Raw genomic sequence first — 18,296 nt, 5'->3', positions numbered from 1 at the left:
TGGTGGTTCAGGAATTTGACAAGATTACCTGAAGAGGTAAATTCTCAGGTCACAGTGAGAAGTCTGGATGCTAGAAGAAAGTCTTGCTGTGTGAGGGAGGCAGGTGCAGCCCGAAAAAAGTCCTGTAACTGGGAATGGGATCAGGTAATGACTGTGTGGATGAGAGACGCAGATCTTGTGCAGAGTGGAAGGGTTGAGTTGGGAGATATTTTGAGGCAAGTGAAGAGATATATGTCAGTGTAGTCTTGTGTATGGCTTTGTATGTTAGAGAAATTACTTTATATTGGGGCAAATTACCATTCTGAGTCAAGAATGACACCTAAGCAGCAGGTTTGAGGGGTAGAGTTGACTGCTGTGTTGTCAACAGAGATAGAGATGTCAGTTAGTTACCTTCTGATGGCTCATGGGCATATTATTAGCGGAATTTATGAATGATTGTGTTCTAGGAGTAGAGAAAACATCTCTACAAGATAAATGGCAAAAAGACCTTCAGTGAGGTGATGCGGAGGGCATAGGTAAATGTGGGTATGTCCAGCATAGAGATGATAATGAAATCCATAGAAGCTTATTTGTTTTCAAGAGAAGTGTTATAGAGAAGAGCTGAAGACCTAGAAGTGAGTCCTTGTTGGTACTCCAACTTGTTAATGGATCGGAGAAGAGATGAATCCAGAGTAACAAACAGCAAAAGACCTATATGGCTAATGTAAGTTGCCTATATTAATCTCCTGATAACATGCATTACCTATTGATCAGGGCAAGGCATGTCTCCTCTGGAACCTTCTAGGAATAGCTTATATACGTGTATCAGAATTCTAAGTTCTCTCTTTCCTTCTGTGTGCTACGGTATCTTTAGCACTCTCTTGTGCACATATTTATATACACATTTACTGTAAATGGAACGCAGCCCATACTTTTCTATTATAAAGAAAACATTTGTTTTCCTGATAAGGTTTCTTTGGCCAATGAAGAATAAAGGTTTCTTCCATCAAGGGACAATAATTAAATGTTTTCTGCAGCTGATATCTTCATTTATAATCACAATGTTTTTCTGGATGACTTGCCTTCCAATTAGCAATCCTGACCATTATCAACAAGGGTTTGCCATCTGCCACAGCACTGCCGTATCATCTGTTCATTTCACAATTTCAAATAAAAAAATACCCAAAACAACTTTTATCTAACCTGTTATTAGAGTACTGGTGCAGTATGTGTAACCCCCACAATGCACTTTACATTCACGTTCTTCTTCCAATCACATTGTATTATTAGTGCCAACATTTTGCAGTCATTTATTTGTACACTTAGGGCCTGATTCGGTAAGGATCGCTATTGCGGTCACAATAGCGATTACACACGCAGTCTCACTACGAAGAGACGCTAATGATTGCAATCGCAATGCCATACGCAGCACAACATAAGGACGCCCCCTTTACCTTACACACATCCCTAATACTTAGCAAGACTGCGAAACCATCGGTAACATCGAGTATACTTGCAGCCTCGCGCACACTTGCACAAGCTCTGACCTTACTCAGGAATTGCTAACCTCATCGCATGCAGTGAAAGCCCAAGTTGCGTATGGCATCGCAGTGGATAATTTATGCACGCCCCTGTAACAGCGTTCTAACGCTCTGGCAAGCCTGTGTTACCCGACCAAGCCCCCCCCTCCCCGTCACCACCCCCAAATGGTACTTCCTGTCAATCACTCTGCCATGGGTCTGCATAATCACTGCGATCGCAGTGGACTGTTCACGCACTCACACTGCAATGAATACGCATGCGCAGAATGCAACAATTGCCCGATTTTGTGCATAATCGCAGTTGCGATCAGTAGTGAATCAGGCCCTTAGTTGGTTGAAGGATGCATGCAAGCCTGTTACACATGGTGCATTCCAGGTGAGCCTCGCTGCACAGAACCTTCAGAATCAAATCTTTACTGAACATAATTTTAATCAAATAGTTTGCATTAAAATGTTCTTCTTTAATAAATGTAAACTTAAATAGCTCAGAGAAGAAGAAGAAATATGTTTATCAATGGGAGAGAAAACCCTACATCTGGTAAAAATGGCTGTTTTCTCAATCTATTTATCAAGGCCTACAGGCTGCAATGGCTATAGACCAGGGGTGGGCAATAAGCGGCCCTCCAGCTGTTGTTGAACTAGAAATCCCAGCATGCATTGCAACATTTTTAGCATGGCCAAATAGCAAAACTGTGGTAGGGCATGCTGGGATGTGCAGTTTTACAACATCTGTGGGGCCGCTTATTGCCCACCCCTACTATAGACCGCGGTAGCCATCGTTGGGGCTCTCCTGCGAACGTTTCCCCATACAAAACATTGGGATGCTTCTTTCCACATGTTTAATAAGGACAGTGGTACACTGCTGTCCTCTGATGGCCATCACCATCTCAGGATAGACACTGGCAATAAAAAGCTGCTTTCTTATTAAGATAAAGCAATTGAAAGTTATATTAAACTAATTCTAGATTTCCCTTTTTTTTTTTCATCTAAGTTTGCCGAGTTATGCACAGTCAGAAGGTACCCAGACTGGTGGTGATGCGCTGTCTCTGCTTACTGCTGCCAACCAGTACTGTCATTTTCTGCTGCCCCTGACTGGTGGTGATGCGCTAAGTCTCTGCTTACTGCTGCCAGCCAGTACTATGATATTCTGGGGACGCTGACTAGGTGGTGATGCGCTAAGTCTCTGCTTACTGCTACCAGCTAGTACTATGATATTCTGGGGACGCTGACTCAGTGGTGATGCGCTAAGTCTCTGCTTACTGGTGCAAGCCAGTAATATGATGTTCTGGGGTCGCTGACTCGGTGGTGATGCGCTAAGTCTCTGCTTACTGCTGCCAGCCAGTACTATGATATTCTGGGGACGCTGACTAGGTGGTGATGCGCTAAGTCTCTGCTTACTGCTGCCAGCCAGTAATATGATGTTCTGGGGACGCTGACTCGGTGGTGATGCGCTAAGTCTCTGCTTACTGCTACCAGCCAATACTATGATGTTCTGGGGACGCTGACTCAGTGGTGATGCGCTAAGTCTCTGCTTACTGCTACCAGCCAGGACTATGATATTCTGGGGACGCTGACTCGGTGGTGATGCGCTAAGTCTCTGCTTACTGCTACCAGCCAGGAATATGATATTCTGGGGACGCTGACTCAGTGGTGATGCGCTAAGTCTCTGCTTACTGCTACCAGCCAGGACTATGATGTTCTGGGGACGCTGACTCGGTGGTGATGCGCTAAGTCTTTGCTTACTGCTGTCAGCCAGTACTATGATGTTCTGGGGACGCTGACGTGGTGGTGATGCGCTAAGTCTCTGCTTACTGCTCCCAGCCAGTACTATGATATTCTGGGGACGCTGACTCAGTGGTGATGCGCTAAGTCTCTGCTTACTGCTGTCAGCCAGTACTATGATATTCTGGGGACGCTGACTCAGTGGTGATGAGCCAAGTCTCTGCTTACTGCTGCCAGCCAGTACTACAATAGTGGAAGAAACAACATCCCCCATTGGGGGATGCGGTCTGGATGCTGATAGTCTAAATGCCAACCGTCGGCATCCCGACTGTTTAATCCCAGCAAGCATCTAATGACCGGCATCGACATCCCGACGCCTGTCATTAGACCTACGCCGGGAGCCCGACACCTGGCTTACCGATCGAAGGTAAGTGGAGAAATAGTTTATTGGTAACACATCCAATTTCTATTTGTTGCAATTTAAAGAAAATGCAGAAAATAATCTCCTGCAAGGGTCCCACTCGTGAGGACAAGGGGTCCAACACCTGACACAACAAATGCACATTCTCATGGCATAGAACCTGTTGTCCCACATTACCCAAACATCCATCAGGAACCATATTGAAGGCCTCCTAATTACATATTGCTATGGACATTGGGATATCTGTACACCATCTTTTTATCTGCAGGAAATTTAAATGATCATCATTAAATAATGCTGCTACTGGTGATAAATCTGCTGGGGACAAGTAGAAAATGGCACCCACACTTAATAATGCTGCTCCAAGAGAGATGATGTAAGGAGAGGAAAAGGTTTCCCTGGGCACACAGGGTCATGCAATCGTAGCTCCAACAATCTTGGGCAGCGTTAAACATGTAGAGTGTACAGTCAATCGCCTTCCTTCCTGGCTCCTCAGGCGGACTCACAAAACATGGCTGTCAATGATTGACAATTTTGGTGCTGGCATCTTGAGCTGTGTCATGTGGTGAACAAGTGTTTGGGAGCAGGGAATTAGATGGGGGAGTGACAGTGTCATCAGCTGCAAGTCCAGGAGGAATTGTGCTCGCAGTACGGAAGGCGAAACCACATACTGTAATTGCACCAATATGCCAGAGCCTTTGCTCTCTAGTGTTCATGCACCATCTTCCTGAATATCACTGGGAAGATGGTACCGCGGAGGTGGAGGGACCCACTTGCTGGCACAGGGTAAGAATAGGGCACAATAGTTAAGAATGGGGGGGGGGGCTGCTTAGACGAGGATGCCCGCTGCACACGAGCTCTCTCAGGCTTCAATACGGGATGGGTATGGGATGCTGGCGTTCAGGATCCTGGCAGTCAGAATCCAGATGCCGGCGTCCTGACAGGGTTAGGATACAGACACCTGTCCGTAGGTGCCCTAACCCTCCCTCCCTGGTGTCTGAACCTAACCCCCTGCGCGCTAAACCTAACCCTCCACCTTAATGTATAACCCTAACCCTCCCCCTAGCCCTGCTACTTACCTTCGGGATTCCTGCGGTCGGGATGCCAGCGCCGGGATTCTGACAAGTGTCGGGATTCTGCGCGCCAGAATCCCCGCAGTCGGGATATTGTCGCCCCTGGTGAGAATAGCTCCCGTATTAGTTTAATTAAGTTCTACACACAAATAAAAGCATGAGAGGGAAAATTCCGAATGACCTCCTTGCCTCAAAACTTGTCTGATTACTGTAGCTTTATGTAGCTTTTATTTTGCAGTATAAGAACAACAAATACCACGTTTTTTTCTGTCTGGATACAGTGAATATTTATATTATAACAGTCAAATACCGTCAAACTTTGACCATAGTAATAATTCATGAATGAAACAAGTATGAGTTACAAACCTGTGCAATTTCAGTAACATACATTCTCCTTTCATCATTAATTTTGTAGTATGCCTGTTGAAAAAAAACAAACAGAAAAATACATTACCGTAGTTAAATAATATAAAAATGACAACATGGAAATCATGAAAGTTCCCCCAATGCATGTAAGTGGCATGCAAAAGCATGTTATCCCCTAAAAAATTATCACATTTGCCTGTATTACAAACAATAACTTTTTACAGACTGCAGTATTATTTCAAACTCACAATTCATTATTTGTCTGCAGATTCTTTTTAGATTAATTAAAAGCTAAAAAACACTGCTCACATAAATATTCAACCCATGTGCTGTGGAAGCTCCAAGTTTACACAGATGAATGATATTGCCCTTCCAATTAAGCTCTGCCTGTAATAAAAAAATGCCAGATATACTTTCTCCACATTACCTCGCTTCACAGCTGACTGAGGGCCTGATTCAGAGCCGCTCGTAAGCGGCCGCTCGTTCGTTTCGAGCGATGTTTGCCCAACTGCGCATGCGTACGGTTCGTAATACGCATGCGCGAACCAGTCATTTTGTTTTCTAAATAGCGAATGCTTGCTAATATGAGTGACAGGAGGAGGCGTATGTGGGTGGTAACAGGGGAAGGTGCTTGAAAACGGGGAGTGGAGATCAGAACGCAGGCGTGCTTAAAGGTCAAAACGGGCGTTTTATGGGTGTGCATAATTAATACAGCAGCGTCATTGACCACGTCACTGGGTTATTTTATAGTCAGAACTGCTCGCATGATTGCGGTAGCAAAAACCAACCACAAGAATAGCGAGCAGTTCATACGCTGGTCGATGTACTCGATTAATCTAATAAATAGCGGACATGACGTAGGATGCGAGCGGCCAGGGGGCGTAGTTTCCAAAAAAACGACTGCAAGTTTTGTTCGCTCGTTCAGACATAGAGGCACGAACAGACCGCAAAAAGCGAACGGTTCATTTGAATAGCCAGACCCTTTTTTCAGAACGAACGACCGCAAATAGCATCCGGCTCTGAATCAGGCCCTGAGAGAGAGATCTTGGTATTCAACTAGATCTGAAAGAATGGCACAAGATCTTTCAGACCACTATGTCATGCTCGGTTAGCTATTTGGTTGTGAAGACTCAGTTTAAGGTCCTTGTCCGTTGGCACAGATTCCTTTCAGTGCTTGCCAAAATGATCCATGGGGTCCCTGCCACTTGTTGGAGATGTGCCTCAGCTGTTGGCTCCCCACTCAATATCTGGACTGTACAGCGCTACGTCTCTTTTGGAATTCAGGGATATCTCTATCTAAAGAGATTGGTCAGGGGGTGAGCTCAGCACCTGCCTTCTGGCTCCTAAATAAGATTACTGGTCATGTGTCATCCTACAAGAAGTCACTTTTGAAACATCTAAATAATGCAGCCAAAGCTGTCGTACCAGTACACATTTTAGAATAGAATAGAACAGGGCTGTCATTTAGAAACTGTTGCAAAACCGCCACCAGACCCCCGGGGTTTAGAATATAATAGAAACCGCTGTCAAACCGCCGCTTAGTACATTTTGCCCTATGGGCCTAATTCGTACCTGGTCGCTAAGCTGCGAACGCTCGCTAGGGGCGTTAACGTGCGCATGCGCCAAAGTACGCATGCACGAACCATTCACTGCAGCTGGGAATCGTGCGCTTATAGTATACAGACTGGACGCTACTTTGAGTGACAGCTTGCACCGTTTGTGGGTGGTGACAGGGGAAGGCGTTTGTGAACGGGGCAGTGGATGTGCGAACGCAGGCGTGTCTGAGCGTCAAAACGGAGTTTAAAGGGTGTGCATAATTAGCAAAGTAGCGTCATTGAACACGTCACTTGGTTGCATTTTAGTCTGAACTGATCGCAGTGCTTGCGGTGGAGTAGGGGCTACCTCAAGTGCTGTGTGCAGCTCAGATGGGTCTCGATGTTCCCGATTAATCACAAACTTCCTGGAGATGACGTGTGCTAGGAGAGAAAGGAGGGCGGCTTTACACTTCTGCATACGCTCACTGCTGTTGCCCACTAAGACATAGAGGGCGTACTGTACTTAAGCCAGACAGTGCGATCCCAGGATTTGCATACCTGGCCCCTTTTTGGAGCGAACGAGTGAATCAGGCCCTATGTACCATAATTTAGGCCTGTTCACGCATTAATTTCACCAACACTACCAGACAAGGGTGCTGTGTGTTTCTTAAAGCAAGGAGTCTTGTACAAAGGTTATAGAGCAAGAGTTTTTTTTATTTACCACTGCAATCTCTATGGTAGTAAAAGTGTGCTGCACTGAAGATCAGGTTATATAGGGATTACATTGCTTTAGTATAACACTAAAGACCAGAAACATTTCTAATGGTGCATACACACGGTCAGATAAAAAGGACGATATAAACGATAACAATATCATTTGATCGTTTATGTCGTCTTTTTTTTACCCCCTCCAACGACCAAACGATGGTCAATGCGCAGGCACGGATGGTCGATAACGATATCGCCCGTGCATGTTTACTATAGGGACCCGTGATCAACGTTACGTCGTTTGGGGGTTGGTGCATGTTGCAGGATGTTCGATATCGAACATGCAGGACGATCAGACAACAATATCTGATCGTCCCGTGTGTACGCGCCATAAGTGTTAGGCATTTAAGGATAAATAATAATAATAATAAATGCTATTAAAATACAATCCTTAGTTCCATTTCACTAAAATGTATGTTTAATTCCACAAGGCTCAATTAAAAATAGATTATATACACAAATGATCTATGTAACAGCCTTTTACCTCAGTTGTTGACCAAGGTAATGGCAAAAAAGTAATGAAAATAAATAACCTATTATACACAAGATATAATTTCAAATTCATCCTCTTTATTTTTACTAAACCGCAGCCTTGTAACAAGTGTTGCCCAGGGCTACCCTTGCTACTTAAATAGAATAGTCACATGCAGATAGAACATTGTTAGTTCAAGGTTACAATTTAGTTCAGCCATCATATTGTAAGATTTATCCCTCTCACTATTGTTCATTAGTAACAGGCAATGTTGCCAACATTACAAGGATTTACAATAGTAACAACTGTTACTGTGTTATAAGCTGCATACACACTACACGATATGCTCCCTGAGCGATATCGTCTAGTGTGTCCCCGGCAGGCTGTGCTCAATGTCGTTCATGACATGGAGCACAGCCGCTGAACAATATCATTAGCGATATCGTTCAGCGCCGGCTCTCTCCCCCATTCCCTGACATGCAGCAACCTGACGAGGTCGTCAGGTTGGCCTGCATGTCAGCCCGATGAACGAGGATGACGAACGACCCGCGGGAACGGACGATGGACGATAAAGTGGACGACTGAACGATAACGATATCGTTATCGTTCAGTCGTCCACTTTAATCGCCCAGTGTGTACGCACCATTACTGTGTTACTGTGACTGCTGTTAGGATTAGCTAGTGACCATTCTTCATATACCCAGCTAGTACTCACACTGTGAGGGTACAGGGGTGGATTGTGAACTTAGAGTGGAGCTGGAAAAAAAACTCGAAGTAACTCTTGTAAGCAGAACCCAAACAAAGCAGACGAAGTTAGACCATTGTTAGCCCTAACCACAACAGTGGTACAGTAAGTGGTGTCAATTCCTAAGATGTGATAACAGAACGGATAATGAAGTAGTACAATACACGCAGTGATAGTTGTTAAATTGTCGACATATGTAAAGGCAATCTTTCCACTGTTGAGGTGGTTACTGCAGCATTATCGCCATCTGTAACTCTATAAAGCAAGGAAAAGTGTTTACCCCTTTAATAATTGGCCCAATATGTTTGCATAGTCTTCAATAAGTAATCCCTAACCTGCAGTGTTTTAAAACCCCACATGCACTAATGTGGTATTGAGATTACAATAAGACTATTTACTAATAAGATACTCAGCAAAAATGATTAAAATTTGAAAATTGTACTCAGCTGCCATCCTTAGCTTCCGTAATGTTGTGTGTGACACGGTTGTGCCTCTATTTGTCCACGTCACTACTGATCTGCAGCCACCAGCAATGGTTCTGCCAACCACATGGTATCCAGACAGAGGAAGATGGAAAAGTGTGAAGGGGCCAATAGGTGTGGTGTAGATGGACAGTGGGTAGAGAGCAGAGCTGCATTAAGGCTTTGGAGTGCCCAAACACTTCAAAAACAGGGAAGGGGACCCTTATGGTCTAAAACAAAAATCTATTAACTGCATGGTATGCTAACATGTTGATGCCCATCACATCCAGTAAATATTCAGCGTCATCATAGCAAGAAAATGACCATACTTATTAATGACCATGTTATCAAATTACCCATCATCACTAATAGGGTCACAAAGTTACCAGCAGACCCTATCAACATTGACACTAAGGTCACCAGTGGAACCCTCCAACACTGACACTAAGGTCACCAGTGGAACCCTCCAACATGGACACTAAGGTCGCCAGTGTATCTGACCAATATTGACACTAAGATCAAGAGTGTATCCTTCAACAATGACATTAAGGTCACCAACAACACTGACTAAGCGAACCAGCGGACACCACCAACATTGACCCTAAGTTAACCAGCGGACCCAACCAACACTGACATTGAGGTCACCAGCTGGGCATGGACATAGAAAAGGGAAAGGATGAATGGGAAGCCACTGAATGCAGTAAGGTGACTGGTCTCCAGAGGGAGCCATACAGCACAATGGCACAGGGCCAATGACAATTTTGGTGTCAGCCCAGTGGTGAGTTCCAAGGAGACCCAATCCCACCCTACCACACCCAGAACTGGGTTTGGGCATAGGTCAATTTTCTCTAAGAATAAAAAAATTAAGTGTATGTGCCACCTGTGCCCCCATCCCCCTCAGCAATGGCTTTGGTTGTGGGGGCATATGGGATAAAAATGAGGAGAAAATGAGATGGCTGGAATAAAGTGAGACATAATAAGAAAGTGGAGGAATAATAGGGACAGGAACCAAAAATGTGGATGCTTAGCAAAACTTTCCACTCAGCAATCACTGATAACATCAAACTGTGAAGTTGTCTTGCTGCAGTGCGCTAAAGGACCCGGAATCCTCCAGCATACATCCATCAAGCAGTAGCAAAGACACAGAAAGAACCAGGGCACTCACAAGATTCAGCAAAGGCTACACTTAGCCATATTTATTCAGGTTACAGCTGAGATAAACACAACACACCACAGATTCTTACCTGGCTGTCCCCAGCTGAAAAAACATCTAAAACCACAAAAATATGATCATGAAATTACATTGATACATTGTTACAATTAACTAAACAGGGTTCTACCCGCTTGTGACAATTCTATTTAGGCAGTAAGTGCAAACCTGGGCAACACTTGTTACAAGACTGCAGTTTGGGAAAAAAGATGAAATAGATGAAATTGAAACGATAACTTAAGTGTATAATATGAGGCTATTTACTGACATTATTTCTTCCACTACCTCGGCCAACAACTGAGACACCAGAATAATAAAATGAAAGTTTCTTTTACATTGATTTTATTGAAAACGATTATGCATATAAAATATTTATGGAGATAAAGAAAAATATATTTCTTTATTAAATGTATAGATATTAAAACTGAAGTATTTCACTTATTTCCTATCTCTACACTGTTTTACTTTTAGTTCATTTCATTGTGTTTAATATGAAAACCAGGAATTAGTCTGGGGCGCCAGTATTTTTTTAGTTGAATTGTTTTAGTAATAAAATAAGGGAAGAATGAAAAAAAAAAAAACATTTCTTAGAAATACCTTTGCTTCTTGGTCCATTCGGAGTTCAAAGTCTTTTAACTGATTTTCCATCATAGAATGTTCATCTTCTAAACGCTTGTGGTATTGGTTTAATGAACCCTGAAAGTACAATAAATGAAATAATTTTAGGGCTGGGATCTTCAGTATTACGACCAGGATACTATCTGTGTGGAGTTTGCAGAACTCAAAAACATGCTGGCAGGTTATTTGACTTTGGCTGAATTTTAAACTAGTATATTGACCTGTAAACTCCACTGTGGCAGGGACTGATGGGAATGAAGAAACATTCACTATAAGGCACTTGGGGTAGATGATTATATGGTGGAAAGTGGCAAAATGCACTAGATCCAGCGCAAATTGACACTTACATCGAACATTCACATGTACTGAAGTCATAACCGTAGAGAGAATCACTTTTCTCTACGGTATTTGCAAACATGTAACAATTTCGCTGTCGCTATACTGTTGAATGGAGATGGAAATCTGGCATCTATTAATAAAAAAAAAAGAGTATTTTTGGTACTTACCATTGAATCCTTTTCTCTGAGTCAGGCTGGGGGACACTGGACCATGGGTTGTAGGTTGGAAGGTGTGGATTTGGCACTAAACAATTAAATCTATAACTCCTCCCCTTTGCAACCCCTGACTTCAGTACAACTTAAAAAGTGCCTGGTAAGGAGAAGAAAAATAACAAAACTGATGGTCAATTAGGACCCGAATCATAACTCCTACTCAATACGACTGAGCGTGAGGGAGGGAACGCAGTTTCCCCCAGCCTGACTCAGAGAAAAGCATTCAACGGTAAGTACCAAAAATCCTCTTTTCTCTTTCCTCAAGGCTGGGGGACACTGGACCATTGGACGTTCAAAAGCTGCCCCCAGGGGAGGGAACGCTCAGGTTGCCTGACTGGAGAATTGTATGTCCAAAATGGGCGCCACCGGAGGCAAAAATATGAAACCTGTAGAACCACGCAAACGTGTGGACAGAGGACCAGGTAGCTGCGCGACAAACTTGTTCAGCTGAGGCCCCATGACCCGCCACCCAGGAGGCCGCCACAGCCCGAGTGGAATGAGCCGACACCTTGGCTGGTGCCGGGCTCCCCGCATCAGAATAAGCTTTTGAGATCACTGAGCGGAGCCATCTTGCAATAGTCTGCATCGTGGCTGGCCAGCCAAGTCTGTGGGTGTCGTAGAGGACCAATAGAGAGTCCGTCCGATGTAAGTCCGAATTTCTGTAAGTAAATTCGCAGGGCCCGGACGACATCCAACACAGATCGTCCTGGTCCCCCGAAGACTGTGAAGGTGAGAAAACAGGAAGAACAATTTCCTGGTTCAAGTGGAAAGAAGAAACAAATTTCGGTTGAAAAGAAGGACCCGTTCTGAGATCAGCCCTGTCGTCATGGAAAACAAGAAAAGTTGGTTTGCAAGACAAAGGCCCCAACTCAGAGACCCGCCGAGCCGAGGCAATGGCCATAAGAAAAAAAACTTTCCACGTGATGAACCGAAGGTCCACGGATTCCAAAGGCTCAAACAGAGCCTGCTTAAGAGCCTACAGAACCAGGGGCAAATCCCGTGGAGCTACTGGCGGCTGAAATGGAGGCTGCACTCGCAAGACCCTCTGTAAAAAAGTCCGCACCTCTGGGAGGAGAGCCAGAAGTTGCTGAAAGTAAATGGACAGAGCCAAAATCTGTACCTTCAAAGACTGAAGCTGTAAGCCGGCTTCCAAACCACCCTGCTGAAACGCTAAAAGCCTAGGAAGGAGGAACTGGGCAGTATGCACTCCGCGCCGCTCACACCACATGATATAAGTTTTCCAAACCCTGTGGTAGTTCTGTGCAGAAACCTGCTTCCGCGCACAGAGCATGGTCCTGATGACTGAAGGGGAAAAACCCTTAGCCTTTAAAAGCTCAGTATCAACAACCAGGCCGTTAAAGCCAACTGAGGTAGGTCCTCATGACAGAATGGCTCCTGCAGAAGATCTGGTTGCAGCGGAAGACGCCAACCTGGACCTGCGGCTAGCTTGGGGGCCGTGGCAAACCACGAGCGGCGCGGCCAATTTGGAGCCACTAGGATGACTGAAACCTGCTGCTCCCTGACTCGACGGAGTACTCTTGGTAACATGAGAATTGGAGGAAAGATGAAGGCCAGACGGAAGTTCCAGGGAAGTCATGGCATCCACTGCGAATGCCCACGGATCTCTGGGCCTCGCACAAAATCGAGGGACCTTGCAATTGTAGCAAGACGCCATCTGGTCCACTTCCGGCAGCCCCATCTCTAGACCAACTACTGGAAAACCTCCCGGTGGGGAGACCACTCCTCTGGTAGGAAAGTGGTCCTGCTGAGATAGTCTGCCCCCCAATTCTCTACCCCCGGTATGAAGACTGCTGAAATTGCTGGGGCAAACGTCTCCGCCTAAGTGAGAATGAGACTTGCCTCTGCCATGGCAGGCGCGCTTTTGGTTCTGCCTTGGTGGTTTACATATGCCACTGCCGTGGCGTTGTCTGACTGGATCCTCACTTGCTGGCTGGCCAGGAGGGCCTGGGCCCCGCACAGGGCCAGATAAATGGCCCGTAGCTCCAGCACATTTATTGAAAAACCTATATCCGATGACGACCACGACCCCTGGAGACAGAGGTTCTCCGTCACCGCTCCCCAACCGCTGAGACTTGCGTCTGTGGTGACAATGATAAAATTGGGAGTAACCAGAGACCAACCCTGGAAAAGGTGATCGGTAATCAGCCACCAGTGAAGTGACTGATGAGTGTTGTCTAACAGAACCAGCAACTGAAAGGAGAGTTCGTCCGAGCGGCCCATCCAATTCCGAAGAACTCGCACAGGAGAATCTGTTAATGGAAGCGGCCGTACTGGATGGTCTCAAAGGTAGAGACCATTGTACCCAGTAACTTCATGCCCAGCCAAACGGATGGGTGAGGGGCAGACAGCACTTTCCTGACTAAGTCCTGAAGGGCCCGGGCAAGGAAACTCTTTGCAGTGCCGTATCGAAGATCACCACCAGAAACATCAGACGTTGGCACGGTGTGAGGTGACTCTTCTCGAGATTCAGTATCCAACCGTGATATTGTAACACCTGAACCGTGTGATCCAGGTGGAGCTGAAGATGGGCAGCCGGATCCGCCTTCACTAGCAAATCGTCCAAGTAGGGCACAATCGTTATCCCCTCGGAATGCAGCAGACTTGCCATCGCTGCCATGATCTTTGTGAAGACCCGCGGAGCTGTAGCCAGTCCGAAAGGCAGAGCCTGGAACTGGTAATGAGCTCTCCCAACTGTGAATCTGAGTAGAGAATGATGCCTTGCCCAAATCGGTATGTGGAGATATGAGTCTCTGATGTCAATAGACGCCAAAAACTCAATTGCCGACATACCCTGGATCACCGATCGGAGCGATTCCATATTGAACCGATCCACCCATAGGCTGGCATTCAAGACTCGCAGATTTAAAATCGGACGATACGTGCCATTGGGCTTTCGGACCAGGAACAGGTTGGAGTAAAAACCCTGTTCCTGTTGAGACTGTGGAACTGGAGCTATAACCCCCTCGGAACAGAGGGAACTGATAGCCTGGTTTAAGGCCAGTCTCTTCTCCGGCTCCCTGGGGAATGCCGTGGCGAAGAAACGTTGTGGCGGTGGCCCCCTTAGGTCGATCACATAACCTCGGGAGACAAAGCCCCTTACCCAGGCATCCGCTCCCGAAGCTACCCACCGGTCTCGGAAAAGGAGGAGACGACCCCCCACCCTCTCAGAGATTGGATGGGCTGAGATAATGTCAGGTACTCGGCTTCTCGGGTGCTGTAGTACCCGGGCACCTGAATGTACCAGAGAATCTGCCCCCTACTGGGGAAAAAGCACCCTCGGGTTCTTTGGCCTCTAACCGCTTTTCCCCCTCGAAAAGAACGGAAGACCCGGAATCGTGAGCCCCTTTGCTTCTGGGGCACCACAGGCAGGAAAGTGTTTTTTCCACCTGTCGCCTGGGATATGAGAGTGTCAAGCTCGGAGCCGAACTGGATGCTTCCGCCAAAAGGGAGAGATTCTAACGCGCGTTTAGATTTGGCCTCCGCCTCCCAGGTGTGGAGCCAGAGTGCTCTGCGCGCCGTGACTGCTGTATCTGAGACTCTAGAGGAAATCTGCGCCCCATCTTGTACGGCCTCACACACATAGTCTGCCGCCGCACAAATCTGTTACGCCAGTTCCAGCAACACCTCTCTGGATGAGCCACCGGAAAGCCTGCCACTAATTTGTCAGCCCACTTCTCCATGGCTCCAGAGACCCATGCAGATGCCAACAATGGGCGAACAACCACCCCGGCGCCCATAAAAATACTCCTAAGGCATCCTTCCAACCTGGTGGGGGCCCCCACCAGGTTCTTCCACCAGGCCCGGGTAAAGAGTACCCGCTCCTCCAGCCATTCAGCACTACTGGTTTCACCTGCCCACCCTGTACAAATTGCAATGTTTCATCCGGCTGCCATCTGCACCATGTTTCCGGTGACTTCTTCGAAAACATGGCGCTGATGTTATCATTGTTACCTTCTGAGCATGAGCAATATTTCAGAGGAGGGAGGGGAAAACATTTGCACATGCTCATGTTTTAGAAACGCCCACGTACAGTAAACTAGACAGTATATATAGCAAACAGTTACAATTTGGATAGGAGTCAGACTAGGAAACAAAGTACACAAAAGAGTAAATTTACATCTTGGTAAAACCTTGCTGCACTGTAAGTGGGGCAGAGAGATTTAGATTTGGGAGGGGTGAGACCAAATTCAAATCTAATTTGCAGTGTAAAAATAAAACTGTCCAGCATTTGTGGGCCACATGCAAAAGCAGCTAGTATTTACCCTGCATGTATGTTGCTTTTTTCACAACTGGGAATCAGCCCCAGAACCTTTACAAATAAACTAACCAGATAAATAGGAAAGGCCACAAACATAAACTGTCCTTTAAATCCTTACCATAGACATCTGCTCATAGGAGCGAACAAAAGACAGTCGATCTAAAATAGGACAAAATACAATGTTAAAAAAATTATTTTGTGAGAAAAACCAACTAGAAATAATGTATAGTTGCCGACCTTTTAGCTGCCTCCTCCAGGAGAAGGCAGTCAGGTCGGCACTGTGGGGGGCAGGGGCACAGTGGGTCTGGGGGTGGCAAAGAGCGGGGCTCGGCGGGCAGATTCCAGGGACAAGATGGTGCCATCACGTCATTGTACGCCCACCCCCCCGCTATGCAATGGCGAGATTACCAGCATTGTGGAGTGGTGGGCGGAGCCATGATGATGCGATTCAATGTGAATTGTGTCATCGGCCGCCTGTGCCGCCCACATCGGGAGCCTTCCGGCCATTCCAGGAGGGTAAGCAAGTATGAAATAATATTATATAAAATGTAAATGCAATAATAATAGATTATAGGTGCTTGTAATTGTTAGTCCTCAGGCAACAACATTGCATTTTTGGGGATTATTAAGCAAGATTGATTACTATTTATTACAGAACGCCTGTAAGAGGATTTAATTTCTTTTGCCGGTGTGAAAAGATCTTATAAACATTTCACGGCTCATCAAGAATATTTAAAAATAATCAGTTACACATATTCTGGATACAAACCTCTACAGAAAAGGAAATCTGGCAACCAATGTCAGCGTGAGGCTACGACACATAGAAACTCTCTTCTTACTAGGTAAATTGGAATAATATGTTTCTGAAATGTCACTATCAACAATAGTGACATCACTGAGGCACAGAGACCATGCCAGTGATGTTACTAGAGTTAGTACAAGTATAGAGTTAGAAAAGTATAGTTTACTTCTAGAGAAAGCAATATAGTATCTCACTCTTGTTCTACTTAATACTATGCACAGAGAATACGTACCTGTTGGATTGCCGCGTAAATATTCCGATTTTTCTTGAAGTACGCGACTTTGCCTTTTTAATTGTTTGTTTAGTTCAAGCTGTGTCTCATATCTCGTCTTCCATTCACTGCCTGGTACATGGGAAAACAGGTCATGAGCACATTAGGTTTGTTGATCCTAATACTTCAAAAGGAATATAATATTGCTTTCATTCTCATCTTGTTTATTTATATATATACAAAATGAAACAATTCTTTCTACATTATGGTCACAGACAGAGAAAAAAATCCAGTCTCCATGTTGTTGCGTAACTAGGATTTTCAAACCAGGACAGTAGGGGTCCTTGGAAACTGGGCTTGAGATCCACTGCTGTAAGTGGCCAGGGAAAGGAAGCACTGCTCTAAGTGACCAGGGAAAGGAAGCCCTGCTGTAAGTGACCAGGGAAAGGAAGCCCTGCTGTAAGTGACCGGGGAAAGGAAGCCCAGCTGTAAGTGACCAGGGAAAGGAAGCCCTGCTGTAAGTGACCGGGGAAAGGAAGCCCAGCTGTAAGTGGCCAGGGAAAGGAAGCACTGCTCTAAGTGACCAGAGAAAGGAAGCACTGCTGTAAGTGACCAGGGAAAGGAAGCCCTGCTGTAAGTGACCGGGGAAAGAAAGCACTTCTGTAAGTGACCGGGGAAAGGAAGCCCAGCTGTAAGTGACCGGGGAAAGGAAGCCCAGCTGTAAGTGACCGGGGAAAGGAAGCACTGCTGTAAGTGACCAGGGAAAGGAAGCCCAGCTGTAAGTGACCAGGGAAAGGAAGCCCAGCTGTAAGTGACCAGGGAAAGGAAGCCCAGCTGTAAGTGACCAGGGAAAGGAAGCCCAGCTGTAAGTGACCAGGGAAAGGAAGCCCAGCTGTAAGTGACAAGGGAAAGGAAGCCCAGCTGTAAGTGACAAGGGAAAGGAAGCCCTGCTGTAAGTGACCAGGGAAAGGAAGCCCAGCTGTAAGTGACCAGGGAAAGGAAGCCCAGCTGTAAGTGACCAGGGAAAGGAAGCCCAGCTGTAAGTGACCAGGGAAAGGAAGCCCAGCTGTAAGTGACCAGGGAAAGGAAGCCCAGCTGTAAGTGACCAGGGAAAGGAAGCCCAGCTGTAAGTGACCAGGGAAAGGAAGCCCAGCTGTAAGTGACAAGGGAAAGGAAGCCCAGCTGTAAGTGACCAGGGAAAGGAAGCCCAGCTGTAAGTGACCAGGGAAAGGAAGCCCAGCTGTAAGTGACCAGGGAAAGGAAGCCCAGCTGTAAGTGACCAGGGAAAGGAAGCCCAGCTGTAAGTGACCAGGGAAAGGAAGCCCAGCTGTAAGTGACCAGGGAAAGGAAGCACTGCTGTAAGTGACCAGGGAAAGGAAGCACTGCTGTAAGTGACCAGGGAAAGGAAGCACTGCTGTAAGTGACCAGGGAAAGGAAGCACTGCTCTAAGTGACCAGGGAAAGGAAGCCCTGCTGTAAGTGACCAGGGAAAGGAAGCCCAGCTGTAAGTGACCAGGGAAAGGAAGCACTGCTGTAAGTGACC

General features: G+C 46.0%; 1 protein-coding gene across 1 annotated transcript in view; it reads right to left on the bottom strand.

Annotated features, from left to right (window-relative positions):
- CCDC169 (coiled-coil domain containing 169) overlaps nucleotides 1-18,296 on the bottom strand; it is a 78,687-nt gene that overhangs the window by 41,354 nt on the left and 19,037 nt on the right. The window contains exons 3-6 of the mRNA XM_088460146.1: nucleotides 16,776-16,886; nucleotides 15,860-15,900; nucleotides 10,891-10,989; nucleotides 5,103-5,156 (exon numbers count right to left, since the gene is read on the bottom strand). Coding sequence (XP_088316272.1) covers nucleotides 5,103-5,156; nucleotides 10,891-10,989; nucleotides 15,860-15,900; nucleotides 16,776-16,886 — 305 coding nt within the window. The remainder of the gene's footprint in view (nucleotides 1-5,102; nucleotides 5,157-10,890; nucleotides 10,990-15,859; nucleotides 15,901-16,775; nucleotides 16,887-18,296) is intronic.

The sequence above is a fragment of the Taudactylus pleione genome, unplaced genomic scaffold (assembly GCF_031769625.1).
Source record: "Taudactylus pleione unplaced genomic scaffold, aTauple2 ptg000043l, whole genome shotgun sequence".
Classification (NCBI taxonomy): Eukaryota; Metazoa; Chordata; class Amphibia; order Anura; family Myobatrachidae; genus Taudactylus; species Taudactylus pleione.
Note: the sequence above shows the minus strand (reverse complement) of the source record. Positions and strands in the feature narration are given on the sequence as shown.